This window comes from Sebastes umbrosus, chromosome 1 (assembly GCF_015220745.1).
Source record: "Sebastes umbrosus isolate fSebUmb1 chromosome 1, fSebUmb1.pri, whole genome shotgun sequence".
In the NCBI taxonomy this organism is placed as follows: Eukaryota; Metazoa; Chordata; class Actinopteri; order Perciformes; family Sebastidae; genus Sebastes; species Sebastes umbrosus.
Window position 1 is genome coordinate 6,588,980 of NC_051269.1, and position 16,191 is coordinate 6,605,170.

General features: G+C 40.5%; 1 protein-coding gene across 2 annotated transcripts in view; it reads left to right on the plus strand.

Annotated features, from left to right (window-relative positions):
* mtss1 (MTSS I-BAR domain containing 1) overlaps positions 1–16,191 on the plus strand; it is a 65,627-nt gene that overhangs the window by 18,806 nt on the left and 30,630 nt on the right. For both annotated transcript variants that reach the window (XM_037765604.1, XM_037765613.1), the window contains exons 2-3: positions 5,969–6,030; positions 10,649–10,722. In XM_037765604.1, the coding sequence (XP_037621532.1) occupies positions 5,969–6,030; positions 10,649–10,722 (136 nt within the window). The remainder of the gene's footprint in view (positions 1–5,968; positions 6,031–10,648; positions 10,723–16,191) is intronic.

Consider the following 16,191-nt stretch of genomic DNA (forward strand, 5'->3'; position numbering starts at 1 on the left):
CGTTGTCATTTTTTTCCGGAATAAGGATGATTTATCGAAGTTTTCCGCCCGCGAATAAAGGCATCAACCAATCAAGTTGTGCGGAACGGACACAATCACTACATACACTATAGAGTAGAACAACACGGAGGCTCCGTAGTGTGAACCAAGACGGCAAACTTTATTACTCCTCTCAACCTCAACAAAGGCAGCGCAGACCAGATCCACTCCTTCTGTTCTTACCTTTCACAATAAAACAAATTCACTCAGAGCTTTTAATTAAAAGGAAACTAAAGTAGCTTACAGTAGTTTAAGCTACACTAGGGATTAGGGCCGCACAATTAATCGAATATTAATCGCGATCACGATTTTGGCTTCCCACAATTAAATGAACATGATCACCTCTCAGGCGACCGTGATCATTTAATGGCATTTGCATTCATTTTAATGTTTAAAATGCTCCGCTCATAGAAAGCTCTGCTGCATAAATCAAGCGCTTCCTAAACTAACAGCTAGAGATGCACCGTCAGTCAGCAGCCGATCGAAGCCGGACAGTTTAATCATCTGTTCTATTCACCTTTTATTGAAAAAAGTGTGTAAAGGTCTTTAAACCAGCATTTAAATGAATCAAAATCAAAGACCTGAATGGTTCGTGCCGTCTAACCTCTCATTCATTATGTTCAGTCACATTTTCTTCTTCTGAGACTTTGCAGCTGTTTAGCTGGCAGCTGTCTCAGGGAACCCTCTGGACTCGGTCAGTGACCCCTGTGGGCCCCTGGACCTTAATTTAGCCACAACTGCTCCACAGCTCTCAGTATGGAGCTGCAGCGGACCCTGATACTCCGTCTGTCTGTGGTGCTTTCAGCCCGGCTCGCTGCTTAAACCGCCGCTGGAACATTTCGTCTGCGGCTGACTGTGACATTCCTGACAGTCACAACAAATCCTGACAGAATTTAAGGTTTAGGCGAGAAGTGGCGGTGGGAACGAGGAGGGCCCCTCCGAGAGCAGCTCACACTGAAAGACAAGCAGCAGAAAATGGACGCTCTCGATTTGTAGCTTGGCTCTTTAGTCCAGAGTGACCTTCAGTGACTGCTCCAGTAGAATAAACTTCATTTCTCAGATAACAAACATTACATGAAGGTGATGTTACAGTGCTGTGGTGGTATTCCTGTGAGTGTAATAGTTTTGTTTTTGTTGGTCTTGGGTTGGTTTGTTTATCGTACTACAGGGAATATGAAAAAAGTGCAGAAGATGAGGTTATTTATTGTGAACAACGTCAGCATTAAATAGTGACTCATTGGTCATTATTCTTACTGTAAAATCAAGGCGCTCAAACGTTATCGTACGGTCAACTAGGAGAATAAAATACACTGTCAATATGTCAGTAATGCTCTTTGTTCATTGTCACTTTAACTCACTGGGAAATTATAACGCTCCTAAAATAAACAATAGAGCTCAACAGGAAGTGAATTTCCCGTTAATTCACTCCACTGACGTGTCAGAAAACCTGTAACCCGAGCAAAAAATACATTTGAGAACTGACTGTGAGACTGTGTACTTAATTATTTTAAGAATGAAGAAACTACAACATTTTTAAACTGACTGTTGTCGATATAAAATGAAGACAGATTCAACAACTATACTAGCCTTATTCCTCTCCTCAAATGTTTTAAGAAACATATTTCGGTGAACTATTTTTGTAATACGCTGTTTAAATAATTGGCTTATCAACTATAGTCCGCTTACAGTGTTCATTTGGGGTCTTTTCATACATGAAAACATTTTAAAACTACGTTAGACTAATGTTACTCCCGTGATGATTAGCCCCGCGGACTGTCTGCTTTCCGGCTGGATACGTGACGCTGATGCTGCATGCACGTTGATATCATGACGGGAAAAAGGTTATTTTCTCTGAATAAAAAACGACTGTGCACGGGGACAGCACCGTGGTTGAAGTCGCCCTCATCAAGTTGATTGATAACACCCGTCACGTAATGCCCCCGAAGTGAAACTCAGCCAACCGGCTCCTCTGCACGGCGCTCCCTTGAAGGACAACTTGCCGAGTGCCTATCGATGTAATTGGATCATAGGAATATATATCGATACATCGATGTAGTAGATGAATCTTTACACCCCTGGTATCACGTCATTTATCGTGTGTTTTTGTGACAAAACATAGTTTGGAGACCTCATCAGGGATTCTTCCTGGTGAAAGATCTTGTAGTGTATGACCTCCTGTCAAAGGTCATGTAGTGTGAAAACCACGACGACTCAAAGACTCCGGATAACTAGACAGCAGGTTGTGTAGAGAGAACAGCACTGAGATCTGACCACTTTTGAAAGTCGTGTAGTGTGAACTTGGCTTAATTCATTACTCGACTAATCAGTCGTTTTTGGTCTTAGTTGACCAAGATGTCTTTAGTCGATTAGTCATTTTTTTCAAGCTGAATGGCTTATTTAAAGAAACTTGTGAGCTCATCTCTGGTAAACACCAGATTTAAAGTGGTGCTTTAGTGTGATTCTTTGTGGAGAAACTCAGTTTCACAGATCTGTCCATTAAATTGACTAATCTGTTAGTCGATTAAATCACATGAGTGTTAGTCGATTGAGAATTTCTTTGGTCGACAGCCCTTTACTGAACCAAAGGGTCCTGTAACCGAATTATTCAGGGCGATCACATATCAAGACTCAGCAGACAAAGATGTACAGACGTGTACAAATATTGATGCCAGTAGCAGAGCTGTGAGCTACGAGAGATTTGATTCCACACAAGTCCAGGCAGATTTATACACCAGACAATTTTACTCGCATGGATTTTCTGAAAGATTAATATGGTGCAAAAGCTCCTCGCATGAGATGAGGCTTTTGGAAAGATTACAATGAATGCTTTCAGTTCAAAACACTCCACATTATCATATCTAGAAATGACCCGCTCCAAATAAACACTACTTTCCTTAGAAATGCTGTAAAATAACTTCTAAATTCAGCTTACACTAAATGTGTCTCTACGTAAATTCCACTTGTGAGCTTATGTTCTCTAAATCCCAGTATACATTTTGTTCTAGCCGCAACCTATGTTGTCCCTGCAGGGATCAATAAAGTTTTTGGAGGGATTTCCTCCCACCAGATGCATCCAGCCGCTCACCTGCAGTATTTCATGGCGCCGTGTTAAATCCCTGTAGCTAGTAAACCCGTCGGCCCCCGTGCCGTGTGCATGCCCGGCTAGCTGTGAAGCAGGGGGCCGACTAACAGCTTTACCGTTGTGGAGCTAAGAGGCTAATGGCGTGGTGTTAGGGGTTAAATCGGTATTATCCTCTCTGTGGTGGACCAGCGGAGACAGAGGACAGACAGGGTGACCGGGTTCAGGACAGAGAAAGTGGGATTCAACAGGACTTCCCTGTATTTTAAATTGAATAACCAGAAGAAGCACAAGCAGCAGCTGCTTGGTCACAGATGTAACCCAAGGTCACTCACAGCCTTACATTACATAATCAATCAGTCAGTCGGCTGTTACAAAACGCACACAGAGAACCAGTTTTTACCCCCGAAAGGAAGATGTTTTTTTTTTTTTAAAAGTTATTTTTAAGTATTTTATTGATAGGACAGTGGATAGAGTGTTGGAAAGGGGGAGAGAGAGAAATGACATGCGGAAAGGACCACAGGCCGGATTCGAACCCGGGTCCACCGCTGCTAGGACTGAGCCTTGGCGTTACATGGGCGCTCGCTCTACCGACTGAGCTAACCAGCCGCCCAGGAAGATGTTTTAATCTCTGCTCTTATTGAGGAGCTTTTGAACACTTGTCAGTGATGTCGTGCCATATTGGTGTAAGTTGTTAGAGTGAAGATATTCTTTTTCCCTTAAAATGTTGCACACGTTTTAGACATGAATCAGTGTCTTTGTGTTTCCGTTAGAGCTGTCAAAGTTAACATGTGACGCGTAAATTAGTTTGAACACCTTTAATGTCTTTAACACATTAACACAACTTGCGATTTTTAGGTTGTAGTGGGCTCAGTTTAAAGCTAGAGTGAAGATACTAGTATCATATGAAACTAGAAAACCTAATGAATCCATTGGTACCAACCATGTCATACTAGTTTGTCAGGAAGGACGTTAAATAATGCTCCAAACTTACGCTAAATTTTGGCGAGGAACAACTGGCATGGCTATTTTCAAAGGGGTCCCTTGACCTCTGACCTCCAGATATGTGAATGTAAATAGGTTCTATGGGTACCCACGAGTCTCCCCTCTACAGACATGCCCACTTTATGATAATCACATGCAGTTTGGGGCAAGTCATAGTCAAGTCAGCACACTGACACACTGACAGCTGTTGTTGCCTGTTGGGCTGCAGTTTGCCATGTTATGATTTGAGCATATTGTTTATGTTAAATGCAGTACCTGTGAGGGTTTCTGGACTATATCTGTCATTGTTTTGTGTTGTTAATTGATTTCCAATAATAAATATATACATACATTTGCATAAAGCAGCATATTTGTCCACACCCATGTTGATTAGAGTATTAAATACTTGACACATCTCCCTTTAAGGTTCATTTGAACAGATACAAAAAATTATTAATCGTGGACAATCGTGCGATCAATCGCGATTAAATATTTGAATCGATTGACAGTCCTAGTTTCCATCAAATATGTTTACGAATGTGAGGAGATTTAGAGCTTAAAGGTACAGTGGGTAACATTTCAGGGAATCTGTTAGCAGAAATGGAATATATTATTAATAACTGTTTTCTTTAGCGTATAATCACTTGAAAGAGGGTGAGATAGGTTTGGATATATTTTCTGTTGACCGTCACTTCACGTCACATACTTTAGTTATTACAGTTAGCCTAAGTTATTGTTTGTAATTCCTTTTATTTAATAAACAGTAAAATGCATTTTGACTTTTGGACTTTTTTGAACGAGTCACACAGTCAAGAGCCGACTTCAGCCTCTTAGCGACTTTTTAATTGATAGTAGTCGCTACAGAAGTGATGACATTTTGGACAAACATGGACGTAAACTGACACTTGACTGATTGGTGGAGGAATACAGACGCGAGGCTGTAATTGTAGTTTTTTAAACGTCCGCATTGAAAATGTGCATGAACACGTTTAATGTAAACAAGTGAAATTCCTGCCACGGTGCGGTCTGAACAACATTCGTGGCTCATTGGTGATAAAACTGAGCTCAGAGAAACAGCGTCAGCTTCATGGAGAATCAATCACAGCTGCAGGACTTTGGTTTGCTTGTGTTTGAGCCCCGATGGTCCTCCGTTCTCACGTGAAACCCAGAGACGCCAAAAATAACACGAGTTAGTCAGCTGTCGATCGGTTTTACACAGTTCAGAGCTGCTGCTGCTGTTCACAGTAACTCAGAGTGAAAACTGTGAAAAAGAATGAGACATTCAGCGACAATAACGCACTCAAAGGTCACAGATAGAGCTGCAACTATTACATCCATCCATTAGTTGACAGAAAACAGTTGACAACAACTTTCCTGAACTGATTTCTCAGCAGCACCTGAATTAACAACACTCAGTATAATGTTTGACTTTCTGTCTCGACGTTCTTCTTTTCTTTGTCTTTCCTGTCCTGTCTTTATGTCCTCATGTTTTCTGTCTTTTGTTTCTTACTCTTAATGAGCATTTCATACCCCAGATGCTCTTTTTGCCATTCAGTCCCGTAGTTGGACTAAAGCAATAAGCATTAAGATGTTTATGGTAAAACAAATGAGATCAACTACATCTGATTTCTACTTTCTCAGTGTTGTTAGTATTGTATCCACTCACTCCAGTCCTGTGCAGAGAAATACCTGACGGGTTTAAGACTAATACTTTAATAATAAGTAGCTCATTAAGTTCTGCAGGATAATTGGTATGAACTCCACATTGTTAAAGCATCGTGTTTAATGTCTCCGTTAAACTCTGTGAATCCTGTTGTGGTCAGACTGATGTTTAATGTCATTGATGTTCTCTTGTGTTTGCTGCAGGCCAGTTATCCAACATGGGAGGACTTTGTAACCAAAGGAGCAAAGCTACAGTCACAGCTCAGGTAAAACATACATTCATGCATACACATTTAAACTCAATGGGTTATAAATGATGCATTTTCACCTGTGGAGCAGCCAATGGAGGACAGAACCTGCCAAAATAAAACATAAATGAATAAATAAATGAATAAATAAATGAATAAATATGTCATTAAATGTAACAAAAATAATAATATTATAATATAATATAAAATAAATGTAGCCATTAATTGATAAAATGTGACATAAATTGAGATTTTTGTTTTTTTTTAAATTAATTTTTAAATTGATCTATTCATGTTTGCATTAAATTATTATTTAGATATTTATTTTATACATTTTTGAATTTATCTATTTATTTTTGCATTTATTTGTTATTTATCTATTTATTTGTAATTTATTTTATATTTATTTTTAAATGTATTTATTTATTTATGCATTTCTGCCTCATTATGCAAATTAGGGGGCTGTCACTCAACATTCAATAAATAAATAAATATGAATGAAAATAAATAAAAGGGAAAATTAAAAAGAAGACTTCATAAATACAGGAATTAATACAAAGACAAATAGATAAAGAAGTAAATCAAAACAGAAATATCAATTTATGTCACATTTTATCAATTAATTAATGGCTACATTTATTTTTAATATTATTTTTGCTACATTTAATGACATGAATTAACATGACTAAACTCCTATAACGTTTTACATTGCATTCATTTAGCGGACACTGTTTTCCAAAGCGACTTACAATAAGTGCGTTCAACCATGTGGGTTGCAACCCCATTAATTGCCTGTGCTGATCTGCTCTAATGCTTCATTTAGAAATGATTATTTTATGGGCTGAGGTGGCGTCCGAACAGACGAGTCAAGGTTGGTCAGCATCAGTGATATGAAAACATCAGAGTCAAATAAATAAAAGGTTTTATCACTGAACCTGGTCAAAGTTCAGTAATAAAATCCTGACACACTGCCGAGTGTCTCTCCTACGCATCAAAGTTTCATTTAGGTTCACGAGCACATCATTTAATGATTACATCATTTAACAATAATAACATAATTTCTCTACCCAGATTTTTTCACTGCAATATAATCGCAATACATATTAAATCGGCACCCAAGTAACGTGATAGTATTGAACCAGGAGGTGTTCTGACTCTCTCTGTCTCTCACAGTGACCCAGTAGCTGCTCAGTATAATAACAGTATAATTACTGTGTTTCCCAGTAGACCAGTTTACTTTGATAAGCATCACTCTGCCTGCTGCAGCCAGTTGCAGTCCATTAGGCCTGCCAGTTAGTGAGCCACACACACACACACACACACACACACACACACACACACCAACCAACACAGGCACAAATAGGACATCCACGCTGCTCAAACTGCTCTAATGTTTAATGCTACTTAAAAGATCTGCTGTGGATCATTTGCACACATTAAGCTTTAATACAGACTTTAACTCCACAGTTGTGTTCGTTCATTTAACCACCATCAAAATAATCAAATACGAAACTTAAAAAAAAAAGGAAATGAATAGTTAAATTCTGTGCTCATGAAAAGTTAATTCAGTGAACAGCACCAGGATTATTGAGCATGTTTTTCTAGGCTTTAGTGCCTCACTGAACCCAAATCTTCACCATTGACACAGTTTAATGAAGTCTTGACTCATTTTGTGGAGGAAACATTTAATTAGTTTTCTTGTCAAATAGCTGCTGTGGCTCAGAATAGAACAGGACTTCAGGAGGATTATTTTACTAACCCTCTGAGACCCACAATAGACCTGTTTTTATCTAATTTAGAGGGGTACAGGGGGTCTTTAGGGGAGATAGCAGGTCAACAGTAGAAGTGGTGTACATCATCTGAAAGCTGGGAACCTGAAGATTAATTTGAGATGCTGCTCAGCACTGTGTATCAACATTACTCTGTAATAAAATAATAAACTAATTAATTGAATTATTTAAAATGAATTGTAAAAGTGTATAAAGGTTTAGAACATTATAGAAGTATCTGATGGTCATCCCCATGCTCTATTACGTCTCATAAGTTGTTGAAGCAATCTTTGAGTTGATACCATTTGTTACACAGATTTGGTGCTAAATTTAACCCTTTATTACCACTGGAGAATTAATAAAAATGATCAATTATCCCTCAAAAAATACCACATTAAGACACCAAGACCTTGAGGAACACCATAGAAAAAGCCATGCTGTGATTTGGGATCAAAAACTTTTGACATTTGGAGATTTCTGCAAGAATTGCATTTTTCGGCGATCGGACGGCGAGCACTTCTGTTGTGTAAACTGCTCAGAAACCCCCTTATTGTTAATCAAGCTTGGGTAGCCATCCATCCTCTGAATGCTCTAGGTCTCTAGTTTGTGGCTGTAAAGTTTCATGACGCTGTGATTATCCTAGAGGTCACCACAGGTCATTTTAAACAGTGAGGTAACGTTTCTCTACAATTAAATGTCTACTATGGGGACTAACATCATCACACATGAATACAGTTGGGCTCATTGGATCCACAAGAGTTTCAGCTTTACAGTGATACCCAATTTATGTAATTCAGGACTGTATAGGGTCCCCAGTATGCAGAAATATTCAAACACACCATTTTAGAATAGGAGAAACTAACATATTTATACTTCATGCATAAAACTGCATGTGATTATTATAAAGTGGGCATGTGAAAATCAACTGCAACAACCTCTGAAACACCGAATAGAGGCCGGGCCCACCGGCGGGCCGTCAGAGGTTTAAGGGGTTAAGGTTAGACTTTTTATTTCCCATCTTCTAAAGTTGGCTTATTAAACAGTAGAATTATTGTCTTCTTAGAGATTTTTTACTAGAAAACCCTGTTTGCGGTGGGAAAGATGAGACGTGTTTGGTCTTGTGTGGCACTCTAAAATCAGCGTGTAGCAGCTGAACAAAGACCGACCAGAGCTCCTGTCAGACTCCGCTAGGGTTTCTAGTGTCTTCAGGAGGAATGTGGTTGAATCAGTTGAGTGTTCAGGCAGCCGGGGATCATGGGACGGCAGATCAAACATGTCGCTGCACACATGAAGCCGCAGTAGTTTAATTTCATGTTTCATATTTTGGTGTGCTGTATGATCTCTCATTTGTTGTATTATATGTAGAAGATATGGTGTTGAGTATTTGGTATTAATATGAAAGAGAAGGTCTATTGACAGCAGCGTCATCTGATCTTCTCAGTTAGGTTTCCAGGGCTAATGACTGTGAGTGTGTGTGTGTGTGTGTGTGTGCAGCTATAGAAATACAGACCTGGCTGGTAATGGGACACACACACACAGACAATAGGTCCATTTATGATGATGATGATGATGTGTGTATCAGAAGGTCTCCAGTTGCACTCCTAACACCGGCCTCTCATGTGGCTCCATCAATCCTGCTTCCAAAATAACAGCCCTCCATTTTCCCCTTTTTAAATGTTTGTTTATGATGCAGCAGACTGCTGATCTGAACCAGAGAAAAGCTCACCCCAGTGTTAATTTTTGCAGCTATTTTAGATTTAGTAAAGTCGGGTTTCCACCAAAAATACTGAAAGGCCCAGGAACTACTTTTGAAAGGAACTAAAAGGTTCCTTCAGCCCACTGCAGCCCTGCTCGGGCCTGCTAGCAAGCGTGGCTACCCCCCCCCTGCTGTGAGGCTTTAGAGGAAACGCATGTCAGCACGGCTTGGCTTGGCACGGCTAAAGCGGTGAAAACCCCTATTAGTGACACACATAGTGTGATGGTGCCCCCCCCCCCCCCCCCCCCAACACAAGCAGGAAGTACCCGAGTACGCCTCATCAACAGGGACCGTGTGGCATATTCATCATTACTGCATATTATTTAGCATAGGAAATACATTTGGGGGTCAGAGGTCACCTTTCTTGTGTATTTAATGGGTTCAGTAAATACTAGGGTTGTCAATCGATTGAAATATTTAATTTAATTTAATTAATCACATGATTGTCCATAATTATTTGCAATTAATCACACTTTTTTTTTTTATCTGTTCAAAATGTACCTTTTAAAGGGAGATTTGTCAAGTATTTAATACTATTATCAACGTGGGTGTGGATATAAATATGCTGCTTTATAAAAATTTATGTATATATTTATTAATTTAAATCAATTAACAACATCAAACAATGACAAATATTGTCCAGAAACCCTCACAGGTACTACATTTAGCATAGAAATATATGCTCAAATCATAACATGGCAAACTGCAGCCCAACAGACAACAACAGCTGTCAGTGTGTCAGTGTGCTGACTTGACCATGACTTGACCCAAACTGCATGTGATTATCATAAAGTGGGCATGTCTGTAAAGGGGAGACTCGTGGGTACCCACAGAACCCATTTACATTCACTGATCTGGAGGTCAGAGGTCAAGGGACCCCTTTGGAAATGGCCATGACAGTTTTTCCTCGCCAAAATTCAGTGTAAGTTTGGAGCGTTTTTTAGCCTCCTCTGTGACAAGCTAGTGAGACATAAACAACCTAAAAATCACAAGTTGCGTTAATGCGTTAAAGAAATTAGTGGCGTTAAAACGAATTTGCGTTAACGTGTTGTTATCACGTTAACTTTGACAGCTCTCGTTAATACATGTGTGATGTTTGTGTTTGATTCAGGACGACCATCGTGGTGACCGGAGCCTTCCTGGATGCTTTTCAGAAGGTGGCAGACATGGCGACCGGGACCAGAGGTAAACACACACACACACACAGGTACACACAGTGCGATACAGACATACAGTTGGTTTGTGGGCCAAACACAACTCGAGGAAAATCATTCAGAGATCTGGCCTGTTTGTGTGTATATGTGTGTGTGTGTGGATGTGTGATGACATGCTAGTCCCTCTTGATCTATCTCTTCCTTCCTTCTAACAGTGTGATCTTTCTTTTTATTATAAATAGTGAGATCATGAGGGAACTAATTTGCTCCGTTAACTCTCTGTAGAGCAGGCTTTGTGAGTGTGTGTGTGTGTGTGTGTGTGTGTGTGTGTGTGTGTGTGTGTGTGTGTGTGTGTGTGTGTGTGTGTGTGTGTGTGTGTGTGTGTGTGTGTGTGTGTGTGTGTGTGTGATAATATAGTGTAGAAACCATTAAGGGTTGTGCTACTGGAGGATGAAATGGTCCAGCAAACACATCTGTCTTCTTCTTTCCGTTCCTCGTTGTCTGTTTTTTTGTGACACAGTGAAGCGTCATGTGCAGCTGCCTGGTTTTACTCTGGATTAGGTTACTCACTAGGTCTGGGACGATTCACCTATCTCCTGATTCAATACTATCACCATACTTGAGTGCCGATTCAATATGTACTGCTGAAGGAGTACTCCAACATTGTGGGAAATACTCTTGTTTGCTTTTGTAGTCAGACTTGGATAGTTTCACCGTATCAGTTTGTTAAATATAGAGGTACTCCTCATGACAAACATTACACCAGTATGAACAGCTGAATAATTAAATCCTTTGAGGATGAAATGGTATTTTCCCCTTTTCCCTCTTCTAAAACTTTTGCCCACATGATGACCTGATTTAGGTTTCTGCATGATGACGCTGCTACATGTACAGTATATATATATACATCCTTATAGTCAGTGTATTAACGTTACATACAGTAACTTAGATGGCGGTTGACGTGCTATCAGTTTAGAGAAGCAGACAGGAGTACTGACATGAAGCTAAGCATGTACTGCCGTGGACGCCACGTTAGTTCAGATCAGAAAGTCACACAATAATACAAACTAACTAACCGATGGATGCAGCGGTAGACCAGCAACTCCCCTGTTCTGAGAGGTAAAATTACTGTTTTTATGAATGGAGTCTGGTGACTTTGCAGAGAGCGATATAACGGCTTCAGTTTCCTGTTGGAAAGGGCTGTCTGGTGGCAACATAACGTAGTGAAAATAATCTAAATATACACATTTAAACTGATTTATGTGAATGATTAAGTGTCTAAAATCCATTTTTCTGCTGCTCCCGTCCACAGCCTCTTTACCTCGCCGTCAGACAGCCCTTTCTTATTAGGAACTGAAGCCATTATATCGCTCTATTCAAAGCTACCAGACTCCATTCACCAAAGCAATAATTTTACCTCTCCGAACACTTCAGAAAATCTAGACTAACCCTTTCAGTTATTTCCAAGGCCCTCTTCAAAACATTAACAGAGCATCTTCTGTCCTGCTGATGCAGACTGTATATATAAATACATGGAGGACGTGGAGAGGGACGACCAGAGTATTCAGATCTGCAGCATGTCGGGGCTTTGTTAAGACAGTCAGCTGCCAGTATGATTATGCAACACAGAAGTCGGCTGGTATTTAAAGGAGATCCAGTAACGTGTGTGGGAGGTGAATAATGGCCGCTCCCCGACCGTGCAAGCCTAAGCAGACCTGCTCTCTCATGACTTCATGTTCGTTTATCAGAAAAGAGGCAACACACGTTAAAAAACAAAGCATATATATATAACATATTTATCTGTTCTGGTCGACAGTATTAGATCCATAGAAATAGAATAGGAGTAGAGCGGATATTGAACTGTTTTCTGTGGTCATTTGACTAGTACAAAAGAAAAAGGTGATTGTATCAGTTGTTATGGTGACAACACACAGACGCAGCTCCAGAAATGGATTTTAGCTAGTTGGCTTGTCCTTCTCCGGAACGGCGGGACGTGAGGCGGAGGGACGGTTACGCCTGCTCAAGTCATAGTCAAGTTAGCACACTGACACACTGAGCTGTTTATATGGAAGATAGCCCGCTACAACGGCAAAGAACGTATATTGATAAGAAGTGAAAGTCAATTGTTCGTTCCATTGAAACATCAGCGCCCAGCTGCAGAGCTACGCTTCCGCCATTTTGGACTGAAAGCGACTACCGGACGCCAGTAAAACATTACCTACAAAGTGCCGTACAAAGTAAAACTACATTTTTTCTATTCTATCGTCATATTTGCCGAAATGGCCTGTGTTGAACAATGACACATTATAAATATAATAAGCGTTTTCAGTACACTATGGCAACGATACACATAAAAATGGCCGCCGCTCTGACCATCCTGCTACGTTGATTAGAATGTGAATGTCCGTTCTACTCTTATTCTATTTCTATGACTAGAAGATAAACCTGTAAAAGCCCAGACTGAGCAGACTGCAGATAAACATCAGTACAGTCCTTTAAATAACAGAGGTTAATGTGAAACCAGCAGCTTCAGATCACATTCTGCAGCACCTGAAACATAAACAAACGTTTCACCATCATAAGGTGTCATCACGCAGGTCACCAGACCTACAGTATAGTTCAACAGCAAGGGGAGAAAGTGTCAACGCTCACAGAGCAGTCAGCACCTACAGCATGTGTTTATCTGTGTTAAACCTGCACGGACAGCGTCTCATACCTATATAATAGCTGCTTTCAGTGTGTGTGAATGACAGCAGGTCAGTTCGAAATCTACAACACCCTGTAGAAGTCATGTTGTGGGTCGACACAGTGAAACCTGTAGAGGATGTTTCTGAATCACATTCAATAAAGAAGGCAGAGGTCACAGATAACACAGCATTGATGTAAGCTGCTGCTGCAGAGATTGAAATAGTGCTGAAACTGTTAATCAATCAGCTGACAGAAAATTAAACAACAACTATATCGATGGTTGATTAAACATTTAAGTCATTTATCAAGAAAAAATGCCAATCCTTCCCGGGGATCAGCTTCTCAAATATGAGTTTTCTTTGATTTATATGATCTTGAGTTGAGTACCTTTGGATTTTGGGCTGTTGGTTGAACAAAACAAGAAAATAGTCTTTTTTTTTCTGTCAATTTCTGGAAAATGGTGCTGGGTATTTTTTCAATTTAATTTATTTCCGTCACCTTCCACCTTCTCTTCCCATCTCTCTGTCACGCTCTCTTTCGCTCTCTCACAGAGAGATCATAATGTAAATCAACGTTGAAATCGGCAGGATGAGAGCTAGTTAGCGTTAGCTGTTAGCAGCCGGTAAGCAGAGCACAGTCCTGTACGGAGCTAACTGCTAACGTTAGCTAGCTCTCCTCCTGCTGTTTTCATCACAGATTTGTTGTTCACAGTGAAGCGTTAACAGGAAAAACATAGGGTGCGTCCCTGGATACGTCGATAGTGAGTTTACTGCGTCCCCAAACTGTAGAAAAACGGGTACCGTCAGATTTTCAGAATTTTGGCATTGACTTTGTGCCGAAGTACCGGTTCTCTTGACGTCCCTAGTGTCAACGCATTAAAGATAATACAGTCAACAGATATACTGCACCACTGTCCCAGCTTTTATTTTGAAAGTAGAAGGACACACACACTGTTGGTGTTGACGAGTCCTGTCAGCACACAAAAACACTTAATTGTTTTCTCCCTTTCAGCCCCTCATAACACCCGCAGGGCACTCTGTGTGCGTGTGTGTGTGTGTCAGAACTAGTCTGGTGGGTTTGTGTATCTGTGGATCTTGTGGTTGGTTGCCACGGTAATGTTCTCATCTTTCCGTGATGTGGGCGGTGGGAGACGCCGTGTGTTTGAGAGTTGTTTACCAGGACGGACAGACTGACAGGAGGACAGCTGGGACGCCAGTGATTTGCTCAAGGGGCATCTCGGTGGTGACACAGTTCACACCTGATGTGGGAGTTCCTCTTTGAGGGAACATGCCAGAACGTATTACGCTGTCAACTGACGTTAACTGTTTGTCAGTGTGAATGCCTTATAGGCACTGACAGCGTCCTCGTGCTGTGTCAACGCGGGACTTTTACTTTTTAAAATATCTAAATTAATCCAGTAAAAATGTTTGATTTTTAATTTATAAGGGACATGTAATGTTTTATACTTCTGGTGAATATAATCCAATCAATCTTATTTTATTTCCATTTATGTATTTTGTATATACATTTCCCTTTGTTAGCACCTTATCTTGAAAATCTGACGTAATCCCACGTGTCTACTTCCTCTAACTTCTCCAAGGTGGTCTCTAGCTCTCCGGTCAGCTCCGTTCTCTTTATACATCCATGGTCAGCTCCATTGGGGCCGTTTGAATGTATTTAACATAAATGTCAGTATATGGGTGCTCTACAGTTGTAGCGTCGGCCCATTTGACCACGGAGATGAGAGCGACAGCCTGCTCGACCGCACGTTACCATGATATGATAACGTTTCCTGTCCATGACAGAGTTAGCATGCAGCTTTAGCCGTGATGTCTAGCTCTGCTTTTCCTGCAATGTGTGAAACTCAAAGTGTTTCCATCCTTTACTGGATGTGTAGTGTTTACCACGCTGGATTTAAAATGGGAGGGTGCAGGTCGTATCCACGCAGACCCTCCAACGTTTTATACTTTCTAATTTCGGCTTGCTGCCGTTTGTTTTGGTTGACGGATACGGAATGGATATGACATCACGTTACTCAGACTACAACAATAAAAGTGGTAACTTCCGTCTACCTCCACATAGACTCAAATGAAGCAAATGTATCAATTCTGGAATTAAAAAAATCTATTTAAAAACCTTAAAAAAATAATCCTTCAGGTTTAGTAGCGTCATGCTTTTGAGCACTTTTTTTCCCGGTACCAAACAAACTGAAACATGATACAGCGTGCGTATGCGTCATTGTGCAGCGTAACTGTCGGAAATCATCAATAAGAGGAGTCGATAGTCACAGAGGCATGACATGCACAAGGAGTCGTACAACTAGGAACCAACAGGAACTGATTTTTTTATTCCCATCCGTAGTGTTTTCCCTGCCTGCCAAAGTGGCGGATGGCCTGACGATTTTATCCACCAATGCCAACAATTTACCCACATTTAGCGGGTGGCAGGTGTTAATTTCAGACCATGGATGCCGCTGGTTCTTTGATGTTGGGTTGGTGTGTCTGGGCCTTTAAGGGAACCGTCATTGATCAGCTGATACAGATTGACACCTGATCGATCAGAGAGTCTGAAAATAGAAGTTGTGAGGCGTCAGTCCGTCTCTCTCTGCTGTTGATGTTACTTCTCTCTCCTGGCTGCTGTGTGTTTGTGTGTTTGTGTGTTGGGTTATATCAAATTAAATCACATGTGACTTCATTCTGTTATATTTCAGTAAACGGAGATGAAACTTTCTGCTCCAATCCCTCTTCCTCTCCTCCTCCCTGTGACGAATTCATGGGTTTCTTCTTCAAAATCTCTTTACACAAGTAGTGCC